Source organism: Natator depressus, chromosome 1, assembly GCF_965152275.1.
Source record: "Natator depressus isolate rNatDep1 chromosome 1, rNatDep2.hap1, whole genome shotgun sequence".
Classification (NCBI taxonomy): Eukaryota; Metazoa; Chordata; order Testudines; family Cheloniidae; genus Natator; species Natator depressus.
The window spans coordinates 291,860,586-291,878,323 of NC_134234.1; the positions used below are offsets into that span (position 1 = coordinate 291,860,586).

A 17,738-nucleotide genomic window follows, 5' to 3' on the forward strand; every position below is an offset into this window, starting at 1 on the left:
CACACAAAGATGGACTACAAGCCGTCAGGAACAGTATCCCCAATAATGTCACGGCAAACCTGGTGGCTGAACTTTGTGACTTTGTCCTCACCCATAACTATTTCACATTTGGGGACAATGTGTACCTTCAAATCAGCGGCACTGCTATGGGTACCCACATGGCCCCACAGTATGCCAACATTTTTATGGCTGACTTAGAACAACGCTTCCTCAGCTCTCGTCCCCTAACGCCCCTACTCTACTTGCGCTATATTGACGACATCATCATCATCTGGACCCATGGAAAAGAAGCCCTTGAGGAATTCCACCATGATTTCAACCATTTCCATCCCACCATCAACCTCAGCCTGGACCAGTCCACACAAGAGATCCACTTCCTGGACACTACAGTGCTAATAAATGATGGTCACATAAACACCACCCTATACCGGAAACCTACTGACCGCTATTCCTACCTACATGCCTCCAGCTTTCACCCAGACCACACCACATGATCCATCATCTACAGCCAAGCATTACAATACAACCGCATTTGCTCCAACCCCTCAGACAGAGACAAACACCTACAAGATCTCTATCAAGCATTCTTACAACTACAGTACCCACCTGGTGAAGTGAAGAAACAAACTGACAGAGCCAGAAGAGTACCCAGAAGACACCTACTATAGGACAGGCCCAAAAAAGATAACAACAGAACACCACTAGCCATCACCTTCAGCCCCCAACTAAAACCTCTCCAACTCATCATCAAGGATCTACAAGCTATCCTGAAGGATGACCCATCACTCTCACAAATCTTGGGAGACAGGCCAGTCCTTGCCTACAGACAGCCCCCCAGCCTGAAGCAAATACTCACCAGCAACCACACACCACACAACAGAACCACTAACCCAGGAACCTATCCTTGCAACAAAGCCCGTTGCCAACTGTGTCTGCATATCTATTCAGGGGACACCATCATAGGGCCTAATAACATTAGCCACACTATCAGAGTCTCTTTCACCTGCACTTCTACCAATGTGATATATGCCATCATATGCCAGCAATTCCCGCCATGTACATTGGTCAAACTGGACAGTCTCTACGTAAAAGAATAAATGGACACAAATCAGATGTCAAGAATTATAACATTCATAAACCAGTTGGAGAACACTTCAATCTCTCTGGTCACTTGATTACAGACCTAAAGGTCGCAATATTACAACAAAAAGACTTCAAAAACAGAGTCCAACGAGAGACTGCTGAATTGGAATTAATTTGCAAACTGGATACAATTAACTTAGGCTTGAATAGAGACTGGGAGATGATGGGTCATTACGCAAAGTAAAACTATTTCCCCATGTTTATTTCCCCACCCCCACCCCCACCGTTCCTCAGAGGTTCCTGTTAACTGCTGGAAATGGCCCACCTTGATTATCACTACAAAAGATTTTCTCCCCCCCTCCCTTGCTGGTAATAGCTCATCTTAAGTGATCACTCTCCTTACAGTGTGTATGATAACACTCATTTTTTCATGTTCTGTGTGTATATAAATCTCCTCACTGTATTTTCCACTGAATGCATCCGATGAAGTGAGCTGTAGCTCACGAAAGCTTATGCTCAAATAAATTGGTTAGTCTCTAAGGTGCCACTAGTACTCCTTTTCTTTTTGTTTTTGTTGTGTGGCTGCTGGAGAGTATTTGCTTCAGGTTGGGGGGCTGTCTGTAAGCGAGGACTGGTCTGTCTCCCAAGATCTGTGAGAGTGAGGGATGAAGAGAGTATCTTCAAGGGACTGGTTCTGCAAACCTGGTAACAAGTAGTCCTTACTCACATGAGCAGTCCTATTCCTTTTGATGTCAATGAGACTACTCGTATGAGTAAGATTTGGGGAGTCAGACCCTCAGTTAGATTTATTCTTTGACCTGATCCTTATTCACACACACCTTTAAGAATTCTGCCAATTATTCCACTTAAAAAGCCACAGAAACAGATCATAATTTTAGTCCTATCATGTTAATCAACTAATAAAACTCTAGGAATATTACAGCACTCTAATTGTCTTGATCTTGCTTGGTTAAATGTCATTATCCCTATCTCCACAAGTAAACCTAGAGCAATTCATATTTCTTGCAAATAATTTATGCTATGACTATAGTCTTCTCATTCTTGAATTATCCACAGACATAACAAGTGATTTTTATTTTGTATTACAAACATGACTGTAATTAGCTCCCTAGAAGTACCTGTATTCACTATGCGCACTGCGGTATCCCCTAAGTCACATGGTATTGTTTCTGTTCCCTGACTAGATGTAACTGTTACAAAGGGCAAGAGTCATTCTTGGCCCATGAATTACCCATGAGCAAGTTGCCACTTATGAATTCATTCACTATGTGTAATTATTTGTGCCATCTAAAGAGAGCTGTGACAGCACTTCTGCTGCTGCTCTTTATTCACATTAGCATTTGCAATACTTTTGCGTTCCGTGAACACTCTTGGGAACAACAAAACACCCATTTGCTTAGGAGTACGTGAATGGCGGATTGGGAGTTTGTTCTGAATTAAGTGCTGTATTATGTAAATATTTAATGTCCCATGGTGAACTACATTTTAAAAAATCCTGAAGAACTTGATTGACTAGATTAACATGGCCAGGGGAGAAAATCTCTCCCTACAAAATTGAAAGGAACAGAAACTGTAAAAGAAAAACATACCCCATAACTGGTGGTAGTCACTACAAACCTTGGCTTTTCAATTATTTCAAAAAAAACAAAAAAAAAGAATAGTAATTAATGGTTTAGATGGAAAGTATTTAATGTAAATGCTAAATGGAGGGTTTGTTCTTATTCAGCCTTCTTACAATATTTTGAAAGTGAGCTGCAATTTCAACCACATGAGGCATGAAATCAATTAAAGAACGTTTATGCTTCAGCACACTTGTAACTACACCGTTTAAAATTGTCAATTTACGCTTTAATACATTTTTGTTAATTTCCCAATCTGGATGTGTAATAACTAAAGATATGAACACACAGCATAAGCGTGTCTCTCTAAACCATTTAGTCTTCCTAGATTTTCCTGATAAAAGGCCAGTTTAACTGGTTTGAATTTTATCCCTGTACAAACACGACACGCAAATTTAACTAATAGATCTACTACTGCAGACAAAACCACTAGCCTCTGGCCTTTTCATGACCCCCTTCTGATTAAATAGTATTATGCACTTTAATAGTTTAATTGCTGCACAAAGACTTTAGTGGAGCAAATAGGACATTTATATAAATAAGGTTTAGAACTGACAGCATTATAAAGGAGAAACTTTACACAAGCTGCGTTCTCCACTGTTGGACACAGTATTGCTGTAGGTACAGACAAGGGATACAATCATCGTTCCTGATCCACATGTGGGCGGTACTCCATCTATAGAATAGGGAGGAGGGCAGCTTCCTCTACAGCACCATTTCTGCTATTACCTTGGATTCTGCGGAGTAGGGACCGTTCCATGAGCCCTGGAATGAAATCCTGGCGTTACTGATGTTAACGGGAGTTTTGTAATTGGCTTGAGTGAGGCCAAGATTTCACTCCTGAACGCCACAAGGGGAGCAGGGAGGCACATTGTTCTCTCCACCAGCTGTGCAGTGCTCAGCTCTGAAAGAAAGCACACCTCTACTATCTTAGCAAGCAGAAATGTATTTCAGTTCATATAATTCTCCAAGAAAATGCCAATATACCTATCCTGGACTGGAGCAGAATCACATGGAAATGAGAGATGCTTGAGTTAAAGCATGAACCCAATGAAGGATTCTACAGGCAAATATTTGTTTTACCTAGGACTTGTCTACACGGAGAAGCACTGCACACTGCAAGGATGTGATTTCTAACCATGCCCATAACATTGCACATTAATTGACCCATATAGACCCTGCCGGTGCACACTAAAGGTTCCCTAGCACACTTTAACATAGTACTGTTAAAACCAGCATTACGTTAAAGCTCACTAGGGAACCTTTAGTGCGCATCAGCAGGGTCTACACAAACCAATTAAGGCGCAACATGTCCGTGTGCTTTAGAAATCACCTCCGGCAGGGTCCATTACCCTGCTGTTTAGACAAGCCCTTATATTAACTGGCAAACAAAAACTATATTTAGTGACTTATGTTTGCAGGAGGACACAACCCACCCGCACAAATCTTTAAAAGTACAACCATAAAAAGCTGGGAGAACAGACTCCTTTCTGCCTTCATATGGCTTACAACTCTGTCAATAAAACACTCCAGTGTGCCATTTCCATCTCCAACAGACACCCAAAAGCAACACGAACCAGCTCCATCAAACTTGCACTCTAATGCAAAACCTTAACAGTGACCTCATATGTATATTAGTTCTATCAACAGATCAGAATACTGATTGTCACACACAACATTCACTGAGGCAAGTTCTTTCAGTTCTACACAGCTGAATGCTGAATTTGGATATCAAACCTGGCAGAATACGACTGCAGGTACAAGTGATCTCAGGGGCATTACCATAGGAACTGTTTCTCATTTTAGGTCCATTAAATGCTTGTGGGTCAAGAATCTGTTTAATAGTACAAAAACTGTAGACCAACACTTCATAGTTGTTACAAAGGACGATGCCAAAGACACATACTGAAGCAATGACTACAGCACAGAAAATGAAGTTCTGTTTTTCATTACTTTAGGTTACAAAGCTCAACAATTGCACTGAGCCTCCCACAATTCTTCTCTTCTGACTTTTGCACTCCCAATACAAAAACAACAAACAAACCCTCCATGCTTCCTATTTATGTTCACATGCTATTAAATTCATGTCTTGTTAAAACAAATACCTGCAGAGTCTTTATAGTCTTAGTCTTAATGTCTTCTACACTGTTTAGAAAATGTTTTTTCTTATATCAAGTACAGCATGCTTAGTTTCTCTAGCGTACACTTAACTATTTCACAGTGGAACAGACAACCCTTTTCCTGACCTGCTCCTGCTAGGCCAGGCTTGTTTAATGGTGCTCCTCCTCTCTCCCCCCGTCTTCTCTCCCATTGAATACAGACAGGTTTCAGAGTAGCAGCCGTGTTCGTCTGTATCCGTAAAAAGAAAGGAGTACTTGTGGCACCTTAAAGACTAACAAATTTATTAGAGCATAAGCTTTCGTGAGCTACAGCGCACTCTCACGAAAGCTTATGCTCTAATAAATTTGTTAGTCTCTAAGGGGCGACAAGTACTCCTTTTCTTTTTATTGAATACAGAGTAAATCATCTCAAACTGCCAAATCCAAACAACCAAATAAAATTCTTCCAGCTGTCTGTGCAAAAAGAAAAAATGGGAAATCAGTGCAAGGCCAGTTGCATTTGCTGTTGGCAAACGCTCTTACACACAGCTCAATGGTTAGTTCTTGTTTTTTAAAATGTGGTATTAGAAACCTCAGGGTTGGGGTTAGTTACCCTCTGGGGTTTGGCACATCTGCAGTTGCAAACCAGACCATTTGAATCCACAGCATCCAATACATCATTTTCTATGAAATTACAAGGCCTGGGTGCCAAGAAATGTTAGGATGAAGTGGTTTAAAGGATGTACTTTAAGATGTAAGATGTACTTTAACAAGAATGGTGTCCTTAAAAAAAAAAAAAAAATTATTTTGTCATTAACATACCTGACCTTTCCATGCCTATATTAATAAACCTTCTTCATAACCTGTATCTGTTACTTTTAAAAGATCCATTGGTGTTTGGTCAACCTCTTATCATAATCTGTGCATAGATTTTGTTTAAATTCCAAAAATGGTCACCACACATTATAAAATCTACTTGATCCTGATATAAGGCTGTCATTTTTCTATTAAATGGGCTTCCTGTACTTTATTTCTCCATGTCACTGATGTTAGGGAATCTGTCCTTGTCCAAAAACAAGCTAATCTCACATCAGGTAATTGTCTTTATCAGTGGGTCCTTCCTCAAGTCAATAATCTCTAAAGTAATAGAGCCACTTTGGATTCTGTGGGTAGCTGAACTTCAGATGTCTTGAAAGTTCTGTTTGTTATTTTCCTCCAAAAGACTATTGCCTTAAGGCGTTCCCACCATAATGCAGGAAGGTCCCTATTCTTCCACATCCTTTTCAGTACTTATGACTAGAGCTCAGCAAATAATGGGGTTTTTTGGTTCAAGAACCAAACCGAAAAATCCAAAAGAAAATCCAGTTTGATTCAAACCAAATCAATTGGCCGGGGGTGGGGGGTGGGGAGGGGAGAGAGACTCTGGTTTTGATTTGGCTGTTTTTCACCCTTTGTGGGTTTTTTAAAATAGGCTAAATTTGAAATAAAAATATTGGTTTGATTAAAAAAATTGAAACATTTAGTTTCAACTCCCTCTCTCTTCCCAACCAAAACTATTAGACAAATTCAATCCAAATTTGGCCAAAAGTTTTTGGCTCTGAAAAATGCATTTTTTTATGAAAAACCATTTGTCTATGTAACAGAGTGGCTTGCCTCTTAAAAGGCTGGAGGGCCTGTGGCTAGCCAACTCTGATAACTAATGAGGCACTACTGGGAAAGATCAAGTGACTTAGTGATAAAGAGAAGCGGGAGGAAGTTCAGGAGATGACAGGTGTCAGAGTAGCAGCAGCCATGTTAATCTGTATCCGCAAAAAGAAAAGGAGTACTTGTGGCACTTTAGAGACTAACAAATTTATTTGAGCATAACCTTTCGTGAGCTACAGCTCACTTCATGGGATGCGTCCGACTGGTTTAGAAACACTATTATACTATGTGGAGATCGGGTTCTTTGAGGTGGCCTTTTTGGAGTTAGGGATTTTATCCTTGTTAACAGTCTTCTGAAATCTGGACTTTCTACATGGGTTTTGATACAATGCTTTAGTTGCAAAATAGCTAATGCTAGCGTATCAATACACAGCATAAGTTCTTTGATGTTAATTTCCATAATTGAATCATTACGGAATATTTGGCCAATGGTTGTATAGCTTTGCACCTCAGACATGATATATTGTATTAAACAGGCCTGGTTGTCTTTAACTGCCTATTATGGTAAGTTTTCTTTATGAATCAGAGCTGAGAAAAGCTTGGTTATTTTACTTCAGTTCTGTTTTAGCTGGGATGACCAGATGTCCCGATTTTATAGGGACAGTCCTGATAGTCAGGGCTTTTTCTCATATAGACACCTATTATTGCCCATCTTCTGTCCCAATTTTTCACATTTGCTATTTGGCCACCTTAGTTTTAGCCAGTTAGGTGCTTGGGGCAAATAGTGAAACTGGAAACTTTTTTTGTGAATAATAATGACAGAAAAAACTCTGCCACCTCTGGCATATTCAGCAGCAAATTCTGAGAGATATTTTGTCTTAAAAAAAACCCTCGTGGATTGTGTTAAATAAGTTAAACCTTTAAGGAAGCCATTGTGAGATACATATTTAATAAATATCACAGGCACATAAGAAAACATAAAATAATTGCTGGTAAAGTTAACAAATAACACAAACTAGTTAAATGGTAAATGACAGATCAGTTCTAAAGAGTGATCTGGATTGCATGGACTCATTTGAACAGCATGCATTTTAATACTGCTGAATACAAAGTGATATACACAGGACCCAGTAAAATAATTTCACTTACAAGATCAGGGAGTGTATTTTGGAGAGCCAGGGCTTAGGGGGTTATGGTGGATATCAGCTGACCATGAGCTCCGACATAGTGGCTAATAGAACAAATGCTATTCTTCGATATTTAAGGTGGTGTTATTTTAAGACCATTACTGGAATGCAGTACTCAGTTTTGAGTGTCTGTACTTCAAAAAGGATGTCAATGAATAGGAGAAAGTTCAGAAAAGAGCTACAAGAATGATTCTGAGGTCCGGAACATCTCTCTTAAGAGTGGGAAAAACTTAAACTTGATCTAATGAATTTTTCCAAGAGATGGTTAAGAGATGACTCATCATTGTCTGTAAGTGTACATTAAGAGATGATATTTAATAGAGGGCTCTGATCTGGCAGTCAAACAACAAGATTCAATTATTGGAAGCTGAAGCTAGACAAAGTCAGACTGGAAATGTGGTGTAAATGTTTAACAATGAGGGTTACAATTGAAATAATTTATCTAGAGAAATGGTGGATTTTCCATCACTTAAAGTCTTTAAATTAAGACTTGAGATATGCTATAGATCAAAGAAAGATATGGGCTAGATGTAGAAGTTGCCTGGTGAAATTCTATGGCATGTGTCATTCAGGTGATCAGACTAGATGATTATAATGGTCCCTTTCTGGCCTTAACATCTATGAATATGTGAAAGGTTTTTTTATTTCAATAGATTTTTATAGAATACAAATTCTTTAGTGTACTGATCAGTACCAGGGGTTTAAAGAGGGTACAGAACTGCCAAAATCCTTCCCACTCTTTCACTTATTTAAATTGGAGAATCTTAAAGAATCACACTCAACATTTTACTATCTCGTAGTAGTGTTTTCCCAGAGGACCAACACTCCATGAAACTAGGACTAATAGCATCTAATTACCGACATATATATGAGTGACTAATATTAAAACACTGCCAAGATCAGACAAGCATTCCAAATCCATCATAGACTCAATGTACAATCTCATCCAAATATTAAATGTATAACAAAGCCTTGTATTAACTGGGTTAACTATTTCATGGCTACTAACCCCTGTTATTCATCCTAAGGTTTTATTCTGCTGTCCCTCTCCATAATATCCGAGGGCCTTCCATGAGACATAGGCTGGGAATAGTGAAGTCCTTAATGGATTTCATAGAATATACTCTGTTTAGGGTAGGGATTATTTTTTGTTTGGTGATTTTTGGATTTGTTTAGTTTGTTTTTCTTGTTTTGTTTACAGATAGAGGGGTGTTGGTGGTATTTGCAACAGAGGGAAGGTCATTCTGCTGGAAAGGTGGAAAGGCTTTGTCATTCAGAAAGAAGGTCTTGCAAATTCCTAAAGTTTACCAGACTCTAGATTCCTTTTTGTTTCTTAAATGTTCCGACATCCTCCAGAGATTGTAAATTACAATTACTGCAAAACAGTATTTATGTTCTAGTTACATATGTATATTCCCATCTACATGTGTTTTAGAAGATTTGTGGGAAAATAAAAACTATTTAAAAAAAAAGTGAGGTAGCATTCATGTGTGGGAGTTCAGGCATGATCACATTCTATTCTATTTTGTTGCTGGGATGCTGTGTAGTAAGTGAAAGTAAAATGGGGACAGAGTAAGATGGTAGAAGGAAGAGGGGAAGAAGAGATGCATGTAAACCAAAGGGTAAGATGTGTAGAAGGAGAAGCAGGCAGAGAACATGTGCAATAATTAACAATTTACAGGGATATTTACAGGGTATTTACAGGGATGATCATTGTTCTGTGTTTGTACAGTGCCTAGCACAACAGGGTCCTCCTAGTTGATGACTAGGGCTCCTAGGTACTACGCAAGTACAATAATAAATAAAAACTGCACTCCAAAATTTCTGAATTCCCACCATATTTGTCTGTGTATGGGCAAGAAATTCCACTTAACACAAATATATTTAAAAAAATGAAATCCAACTGTCTGTCCATCTTTATATGCTAGAGAGGCAGTGAACATGGAACATGGGGACCAGAAACTCATGAATTCTCAATCCACCTCTTCCACTTTACTATGTGGCACTGGGTGAGACCCTTCATTTCTCTTTTCCTTAGTTTCCCCATCTGCAGATCAGAGATAGTACTTACCCACCTGAGAGATTCTCACATGAAAGATGCTAGATAAGTGCAAAGTATGCAAGTTAAATCTAAAACTAACCTAAGAATTTGTGTTTTTCAGATTAAGTCCCTGTCAACAAGTTTCTCTCAATCTTTTGACAAAGTTTGTAGCAAAACTGCCTATGGAAACAGCAATAGAACTATTGCCATACTGAATGGTTCTGGCATTATCTCCAGAATCTTGCTCTCCCAAATACTGAAAGAGTACCAAAGCTGCAATATAAAAAGTATTATTAAGTATGAAAGCAATTTCTGTAGCTGCAGTGAAAAAAAAAAAAAAAGGATTTTTCTTCTATTTGATTTCTTTTTTGGTGGTTGTCACTGCTTTGTGCCAGCCAGTCACTTCATTTAGTATTCCAGCATGAGCCTAGTACAGCAATAAATAGCAGAGCAGAGCAAGTTGCATATTAACCCTTCTATGCATATGCTCAGCCTAATATGTTTTGGCTGAACAGCAAACCAAATTGCCCTGCTGATCCATCTCCAATTATTCTGCAACAGACATTCAGCCTGTAGTGCGCTTCAAAATGAAGGCTGAGATGTACCTTAATTAATTTTTAGTTAGATTACTAAACTGAAGAATAACAGAAGTGACAGGAGTGGCGCAGAACAGACAATGTTTTGAACTGTAGGGATTCATATCCAATATGTAAACCCCAGAGGGAAAATATCTCCATATGAAAATAAAATTGAAAATGATGTTGACTTTGTTAAAAGACCAGATGCATTATTACGTCACTGAGTCTAATACCAGCACCAGCACCTAGTGCAGAGTAGACCAATTTGAAATATTCCACCAACTGTGTGGCTTGCAGTAAACTATAGCAGAAAGTTAGTTATAGTTTGGTAGGTCAGGAAATCTCCTGACAATTGACATATTCTTTTACTGATTGGAGAATTTGGCACATACATATATGATTTATCTTTCTACAGTATCATTCAGGCCCAAGTAGTGGCGTGCATTACAGAACGTCATAGCGTGTACACAATATTTTATGTAAGTAAATTATTTAGAAAACAATTTATTGTGCTCTAAATGTACTTACTTATGTAGGGTATTGTGAGATTTTGACTAGCAAAAGAAGAAGAATGAGAATGGGTGGGAAATAGGAAGCTTTGAGTAGTCTGAGAAAATAATTAATGCACCCTCTGGGGAGAGTAGAATTAAAAGCAAAGGTAATGAGGTGAAGAATCACTATAATTATTCTTCTGTATTTGTACTACAGTAGCATCCAGATGGTCAGTTATGATAGGAGCTCACTGTGCTGGATGCTGAACAAAACATAAGAAGAAGTTAGGATCTACAGGGGATCTTGAAGGAGAGAAATGTGCTGGATTCAGAAATGAGGAGGAAGCCGCTGAAGATTGGTGATGAATTTGAGAGGCAGCACCATTAAGGACGTCTGGGAAGAACTGTTCAGGATGGGGTAGGGAGAACTCATTAGAAATAGTGGCTTAAGAGCGACGAAAAATTTAAGACAGACAAACAACTGGGTCAAATATGAAATCTTTTTTAAAAAAGAAGAGGTATAGTACCTGGCAGGCATGAGCAGAAAGAGATACGGATTGGTTCACCTGTAGTTAACATCACATGAACGGTGCAAAGTAGCATCCTGCAAAAGATGTCTCAGTGGTTACAGCAGCACATTTTCAAGACCGGATAGATGAGAGGCTAGTGTCCAGGTTAGTACACCTAGGTTCTCAAAGAGGGGGCAACTGTTTGATTTGAGTCGGCAGGAGATGAGATGCTGGAGTTTTGGCCAATAATGCTTTCCTTATCAATTGGATATCAGTTTGGGCTAGGACGAACCTAAGGTTGTTATGGCAGATTTGGGAGTTGATGAGATTGAGGCAGGCAGACAGGCTGAACAGTGAATTGAGTATATCTGCAGAGAAAGGATACCCAAACTAAAATTCAGAAAAGAAATCAGTAGGGAGAGAAAGAGGGGCTAATGAGTGACTAGTAAAAGGCATTGTCATGAAGAAAACCTATTTATTGCCAAACACACACAAGTACACCTAGAATAGAGCAAAACTAAAAACAAACTGCCTGAGACTGCAGCAAACTACCCCAGGCAAGTGACAAGGACACTGTGCTGAATGGCTCTTCCATCTGTGAAAATTGCCTTTGACATTAATTCCTCTAGGGAGAACACTGAGAAATTTAGGAAATCCCCACACATATATACAAACCAATTTAGATGCAATATGTGGTCTGGCACTAGCAAAAGAACACAACATTTTGCAGAGCTGTCCATAGTAAATCATTCAAGATGGTTTCTAGAGAGAAAATTGTTTTTGGAATTTTAGCTCCTGCAGTAACCACACTTCAATTCCCATTCCACCACTTATACCCAGTATCTAGAAGCTTCAGAAACAAACTGATGTCACAAATATAACTCTCCCTTTGAAAACAATTTGCCTCTAAAATATAGAGATGTCCATGCACTGGAAAAATATCCTTCCAACTTGCTATAAGCCCAACCAGAGGGCTAGACCCTGCAGTCCTTACTCAGCCAAAACTCCCACTGACTCAATGGGAGTATTGCATGACTACAAATTTCAAGAGAAGGCCCATTGAATACTAATATATAGCAGGGGCTGCTTTTTGGTAAATGCACGTGCACACTTGTGTGATAAGGCTGGAGGCAAACTTGTGAACTGCTAACTTCTCTGACCAGCAGTTATATTATCCCCGATAATGTCACGGCTAACCTGGTGGCTGAACTTTGTGACTTTGTCCCCAAATGTAAAATAGCTATGGGTAAGGACAATGTATACCTTCAGATCAGTGGCACTGCTATGGGTACCCGCATGGCCCCACAGTATGCCAACATTTTTATGGCTGACTTAGAACAACGCTTCCTCAGCTCTCGTCCCCTAACGCCCCTACTCTACTTGCGCTATATTGACGACATCATCATCATCTGGACCCATGGAAAAGAAGCCCTTGAGGAATTCCACCATGATTTCAACCATTTCCATCCCACCATCAACCTCAGCCTGGTCCAGTCCACACAAGAGATCCACTTCCTGGACACTACAGTGCTAATAAACGATGGTCACATAAACACCACCCTATACCGGAAACCTACTGACCGCTATTCCTAACTACATGCCTCCAGCTTTCACCCTGATCACACCACACAATCCATCGTCTACAGCCAAGCTCTGCGATACAACTGCATTTGCTCCAACCCTTCAGACAGAGACAAACACCTACAAGATCTCTATCAAGCATTCTTACAACTACAATACCCACCTGCGGAAGTGAAGAAACAGATTGATAGAGCCAGAAGAGTTCCCAGAAGTCACCTACTACAGGACAGGCCTAACAAAGAAAATAACAGAACACCACTAGCCGTCACCTTCAGCCCCCAACTAAAACCCCTCCAATGCATTAAGGATCTACAACCTATCTTGAAGGATGACCCAACACTCTCTCAAATCTTGGGAGACGGGCCAGTCCTTGCCTACAGACAGCCCCCCAACCTGAAGCAAATACTCACCAGCAACCACATACCACACAACAGAACCACTAACCCAGGAACCTATCCTTGCAACAAAGCCCGTTGCCAACTGTGCCCGCATATCTATTCAGGGGACACCATCACAGGGCCTAATAACATCAGCCACACTATCAGAGGCTCGTTCACCTGCACATCCACCAATGTGATATATGCCATCATGTGCCAGCAATGCCCCTCTGCCATGTACATTGGTCAAACTGGACAGTCTCTACGTAAAAGAATAAATGGACACAAATCAGATGTCAAGAATTATAACATTCATAAACCAGTTGGAGAACATTTCAATCTCTCTGGTCACGCGATTACAGACATGAAAGTTGCAATATTATAACAAAAAAAACTTCAAATCCAGACTCCAGCGAGAAACTGTTGAATTGGAATTCATTTGCAAAAACTGGATACAATTAACTTAGGCTTGAATAGAGACTGGGAATGGTTAAGTCATTATGCAAGGTAACCTATTTCCCCTTGTTTTCTCCTACCCCCCACCCCCCCAGACGTTCTTGTTAAACCCTGGATGTGTGCTGGAAATGGCCCACCTTGATTATCATACACATTGTAAGGAGAGTGATCACTTTAGATAAGCTATTACCAGCAGGAGAGTGGGGTGGGAGGAGGTATTTTTTCATGCTTTGTGTGTATAAAATGATCTTCTACACTTTCCACGGTATGCATCCGATGAAGTGAGCTGTAGCTCACGAAAGCTTATGCTCAAATAAATTGGTTAGTCTCTAAGGTGCCACTAGTACTCCTTTTCTTTTTGCGAATACAGACTAACACGACTGTTACTCTGAAATATTTCATTGTAAACATCCTCTCCATAAAAAACAAGGAGTCCTTGTGGCACCTTAGAGAATAAAATTTGAGCATAAGCTTTTGTAGCTCTACAGTCTGAGGTTTTTTACAGGAACATGTGACCTGAATATTCATGTATTAACAGAACATGCACTTTACAAGAGTGAATAACAGTTTCAGCAGAACTCTGTGATGGAATTTCTCTGTGTAACAACTTATGAGATCACCCCTGCCCACTTTGTAGTTAAATTTCCAAAATATCTTTGTTGTTCCAAACTGGTGTATCCTGCAAGTACGTAACCCATGATAGCTGGCTTTGGGAGCTGAACCCAGCCCAGATCCAGAGCTGATATACATCCCTGAACAGAAAACAATTGAGTTGTTCTCTGAGGGACAGGATGGAAAGCAAAAGTCATGAAGTGATTATAAAATTCCAGTGCTGATCCACCCATTCATGTTGGGGAGTGGAGTAAAACTGTGTTACTTTGGGTCACACCAAGTGGAAAACTAGTTTTGCATTCTTCCCTTTAGTATTATGCACATACTCCCTAAGGGCCGGATTCAAAGTCCATTGAAGTCAGTGGAAAAATTCCCACTGATTTCAATGAACTTTGCATCAGGGCCAAAATCTGCGCAGTTTTGTACTGAACTCATAATAAACCCCAAGAAGCTAGTAATGTGCTTTAGTTTTAGTGGCACTTCATAAGAGTGAGTGTTTACAGACAACTATGCCTTCATGAGTAACAAACAGTGCTAGTATCTTCATTTTTGCTATTTTCTACAAATACAAAAATTCAATCCCAATGTTCTAAAAATATCAACATTGTTTAATTGGCATTAGAACTACTCATTAGCTTTTGAATATTAGTAAACAGGAATCCTATTTATGTTAAAACTTAACATATGGAAATCTACTCCCTCTCCCTTTGATGAATCCAGGATAATATCTGATACCGAATCTCTTCCATTGGCATGTACCACTGAAAGATAACACATGTCAGCGGGCTGCATTTCTTTCTTATTTTGTTTTTTTAAATCAACTTATGTAGAAACAAGAGGCTTCTGGATGCCATGGCTATTATCATCCAAAAACATAGGACCAGATCCTCAGCTGGTGTAAATCAATGTATCGCCATGGAAGCGAATGAAAGCACATCAGTTTACACCAGCAGAAGATCTAGTCCATTATGTCTGTAGTCTGGAAGGGAGATACTCTGACAGAATTCACTCCAATATTAAATACAGAAGTAATGCTCTGGGGAGTTGCTGTTGGTACAGAAACTAGTATATAATCCTAATGGACATAACATTCTCCAGTCATTTAACTATTGGGAGTATACATGTTCCAGTGAAAAGTCATTCTCTGTTGGGCCAGTCTTCTCCCTGCTTTGCTCATTGCTTCCCCACCCCATTAAGGCACTTAAGCCTGGCAAGGCGAGTGAGCAATCTGCTTTCTCAGGACAGGTATGCCAATAGCATGGGCCAGATCAGCTTCAGGGGATCCTGTGTGTGTGGTGGAAACTGAATTCTTTTCATTATCTAAAGGTACTGGGCCAATCTCACCCCCACCTTCCTGCAAAACAGGCTCTATGATCTGGGATCCTAGCTACATCCTCACGGTTACTCCAAAGTGCTTCCCCTGTGCCATCAAACTGAGTTCCTTTTTCTCTTCAAAAACAGGCCAGTTTATGGGTAAAATTTTCTATATATTTATGCACACTAAAGTAGCTCAATATTGTCTTTCACATGAAAGGAGGAAAGATTTTCAGGCTAACTGTGGAAGTCAACCCATTTCTACATGCATCACTTGTGCTAACAAATTCACAGCATTTTCTATCTCACCATTATCTGGAGAAGTCCCAGACCTTGCACTTGCAACTTGCAGAACAAAAGTAGATCATAAAACTAAACACTGCAATTCACTCACAACTGCACATGTAAACCAGGTATCTTTCTGCCTCTCACCCACATTCACACACTCACTGCAGGGGCAGCTTCATTCATTCCAGTAAAATCTCGGGGCCGCATTTTCAAACGTGGGCGTCTAAATGTAAGCACATAAACTCCAGCCTCAGGCATCTCTTTGGCCTCAGCTCTTCAAGCAGTTCAGAGCCAAAAAGAACCGCCAAGGGGTTCAGCTTTCCACGTGAGCTGAAAGAGCACGCTGCGAGAGAAACTTTCTCAGGTGCGCAGCAGGGCTGGCAAACGGAGAGTTTCAATAAGCGAAATCAAAACACCCCACGTGCGATTGAAGCCCTCACACAGTACGATCCTCGCCCCTCCTCCTCCCCAGAAGGAGAGTCGAAACCACTCTCCTAAAATTAATCCCAAGTAAGGGGCGCTTCCTCCCTTCCTGAGGTGTGGGGTCGGGGCTATCACACCCTTTCCATCGCGACCCCCTCCACCTGTCAGCACTTAGCTCCAGGACTCCCCCTTCTATTTCTAAGGTGCCGGCTCTTCATCTCGCTCCCAGCCAGCCGTGATCAAGCTCTTACTTACCAACCTCCCCATCCTCTTCCTCCTCCTCCTCCTCCTCCACTTCCAGCAGCACGTCCTGGTTCTCCACTGTCATCCTCCCGCAAGTTTTGTCCCCCCCTCCCTCCTTTGTACCGACTCGGCCTCGCACACAAGTTCGCTCCCTTCCCTGGAGCGGGGTCTGGCGCGACGCCGAGCCCTGCCCGGCAGCTGCCCCGAGCTCCGCTGGCGAAGTCCCGGCCGCGCAGCAGCGAGCTCTGGCCGGGGCGGGGCAGGGAAAGGGAGGACGCCTGGGGAGGCTAGACTCGTACAGAGCCAAGGGCGGGCAGGGCTGCAACCTCCACCCTCCTCGCGAGCGTCACTCAAGGGCGGGGGGGGGAGAGAAGAGGCTCTCGTTGCCCTGACAGACAGGCCAGCAGAAGGGGAAGGAGTGACGAGCCAATCCTCCCCTTTCCGTGCAACGCCCAGAGAGCCAGAGTTTGACACCTTCTCCCTTCCCACCCCTGCCAAAGCAGAGACACCTCCCAGCTTCCAGAGCCCGAGCACTGACACCGACCGCCGCAGGGCACGTGTTTCTAGCCGCCCTGGGTTATCCCACTGCTGGCTGAGGGGGAAGGGCAGGTCTCCCATTGCCACGCTGAGTCCTGCCCTTGCCTGGGTTCTGAACCCAGCCGCAGGCAGCAGAGAAGTTAACCTGTGCCCGCACAGGATCAGCCCACACAGCATCAACCAGCTCTTCCTTCCTGAGTTGGATGTTCACGGGTTGTTTTCAAAGTGGTAGCCAGGACAACGGCCATGGGGTGCTTACAGTTTCAGGCCCTGCTTTAGAAAAGTAAGAGCAAAGGTGGCCAGTTTCTAAGTAGTTGCGAATTGCGACCCGCATAGCCATAAACCAAAAGTGTGTGTAACAAACAGCCACATACATGCCGACCCTTCAGCCATTACCCCTGTACTGAAGAATGGGTTGTTTTTTTTTTTTTTTAAACTAGATTGTGGCCCATGCTGAAATTGATCAGATTCCTATTAGGTATGAGTATTCCTTATGTCTATTAGAGAAGCACACAGAGGTCCAAGTCAGAATCCAGGTCCTGTTGTGCTAGGTGCTGTACCACTGAAGACCAAGTCCCTCCCCCAGAAGAAAGATTATGGGGCTTGCCTTCACTGCCTTGTTAGCTCAAGCCAGA

The 17,738-nt window shown here is 41.3% G+C and overlaps 1 protein-coding gene across 1 annotated transcript in view; it reads right to left on the bottom strand.

Annotated features, from left to right (window-relative positions):
• The window catches only part of ANO6 (anoctamin 6), a 127,923-nt gene extending 111,052 nt beyond the window's left edge, over positions 1-16,871 (bottom strand). Inside the window, exon 1 of the mRNA XM_074942170.1 lies at positions 16,579-16,871. Within this exon, the coding sequence (XP_074798271.1) occupies positions 16,579-16,651 (73 nt within the window). The 5' untranslated portion in view covers positions 16,652-16,871. The remainder of the gene's footprint in view (positions 1-16,578) is intronic.
• Positions 16,872-17,738: the final 867 nt, after the last annotated feature.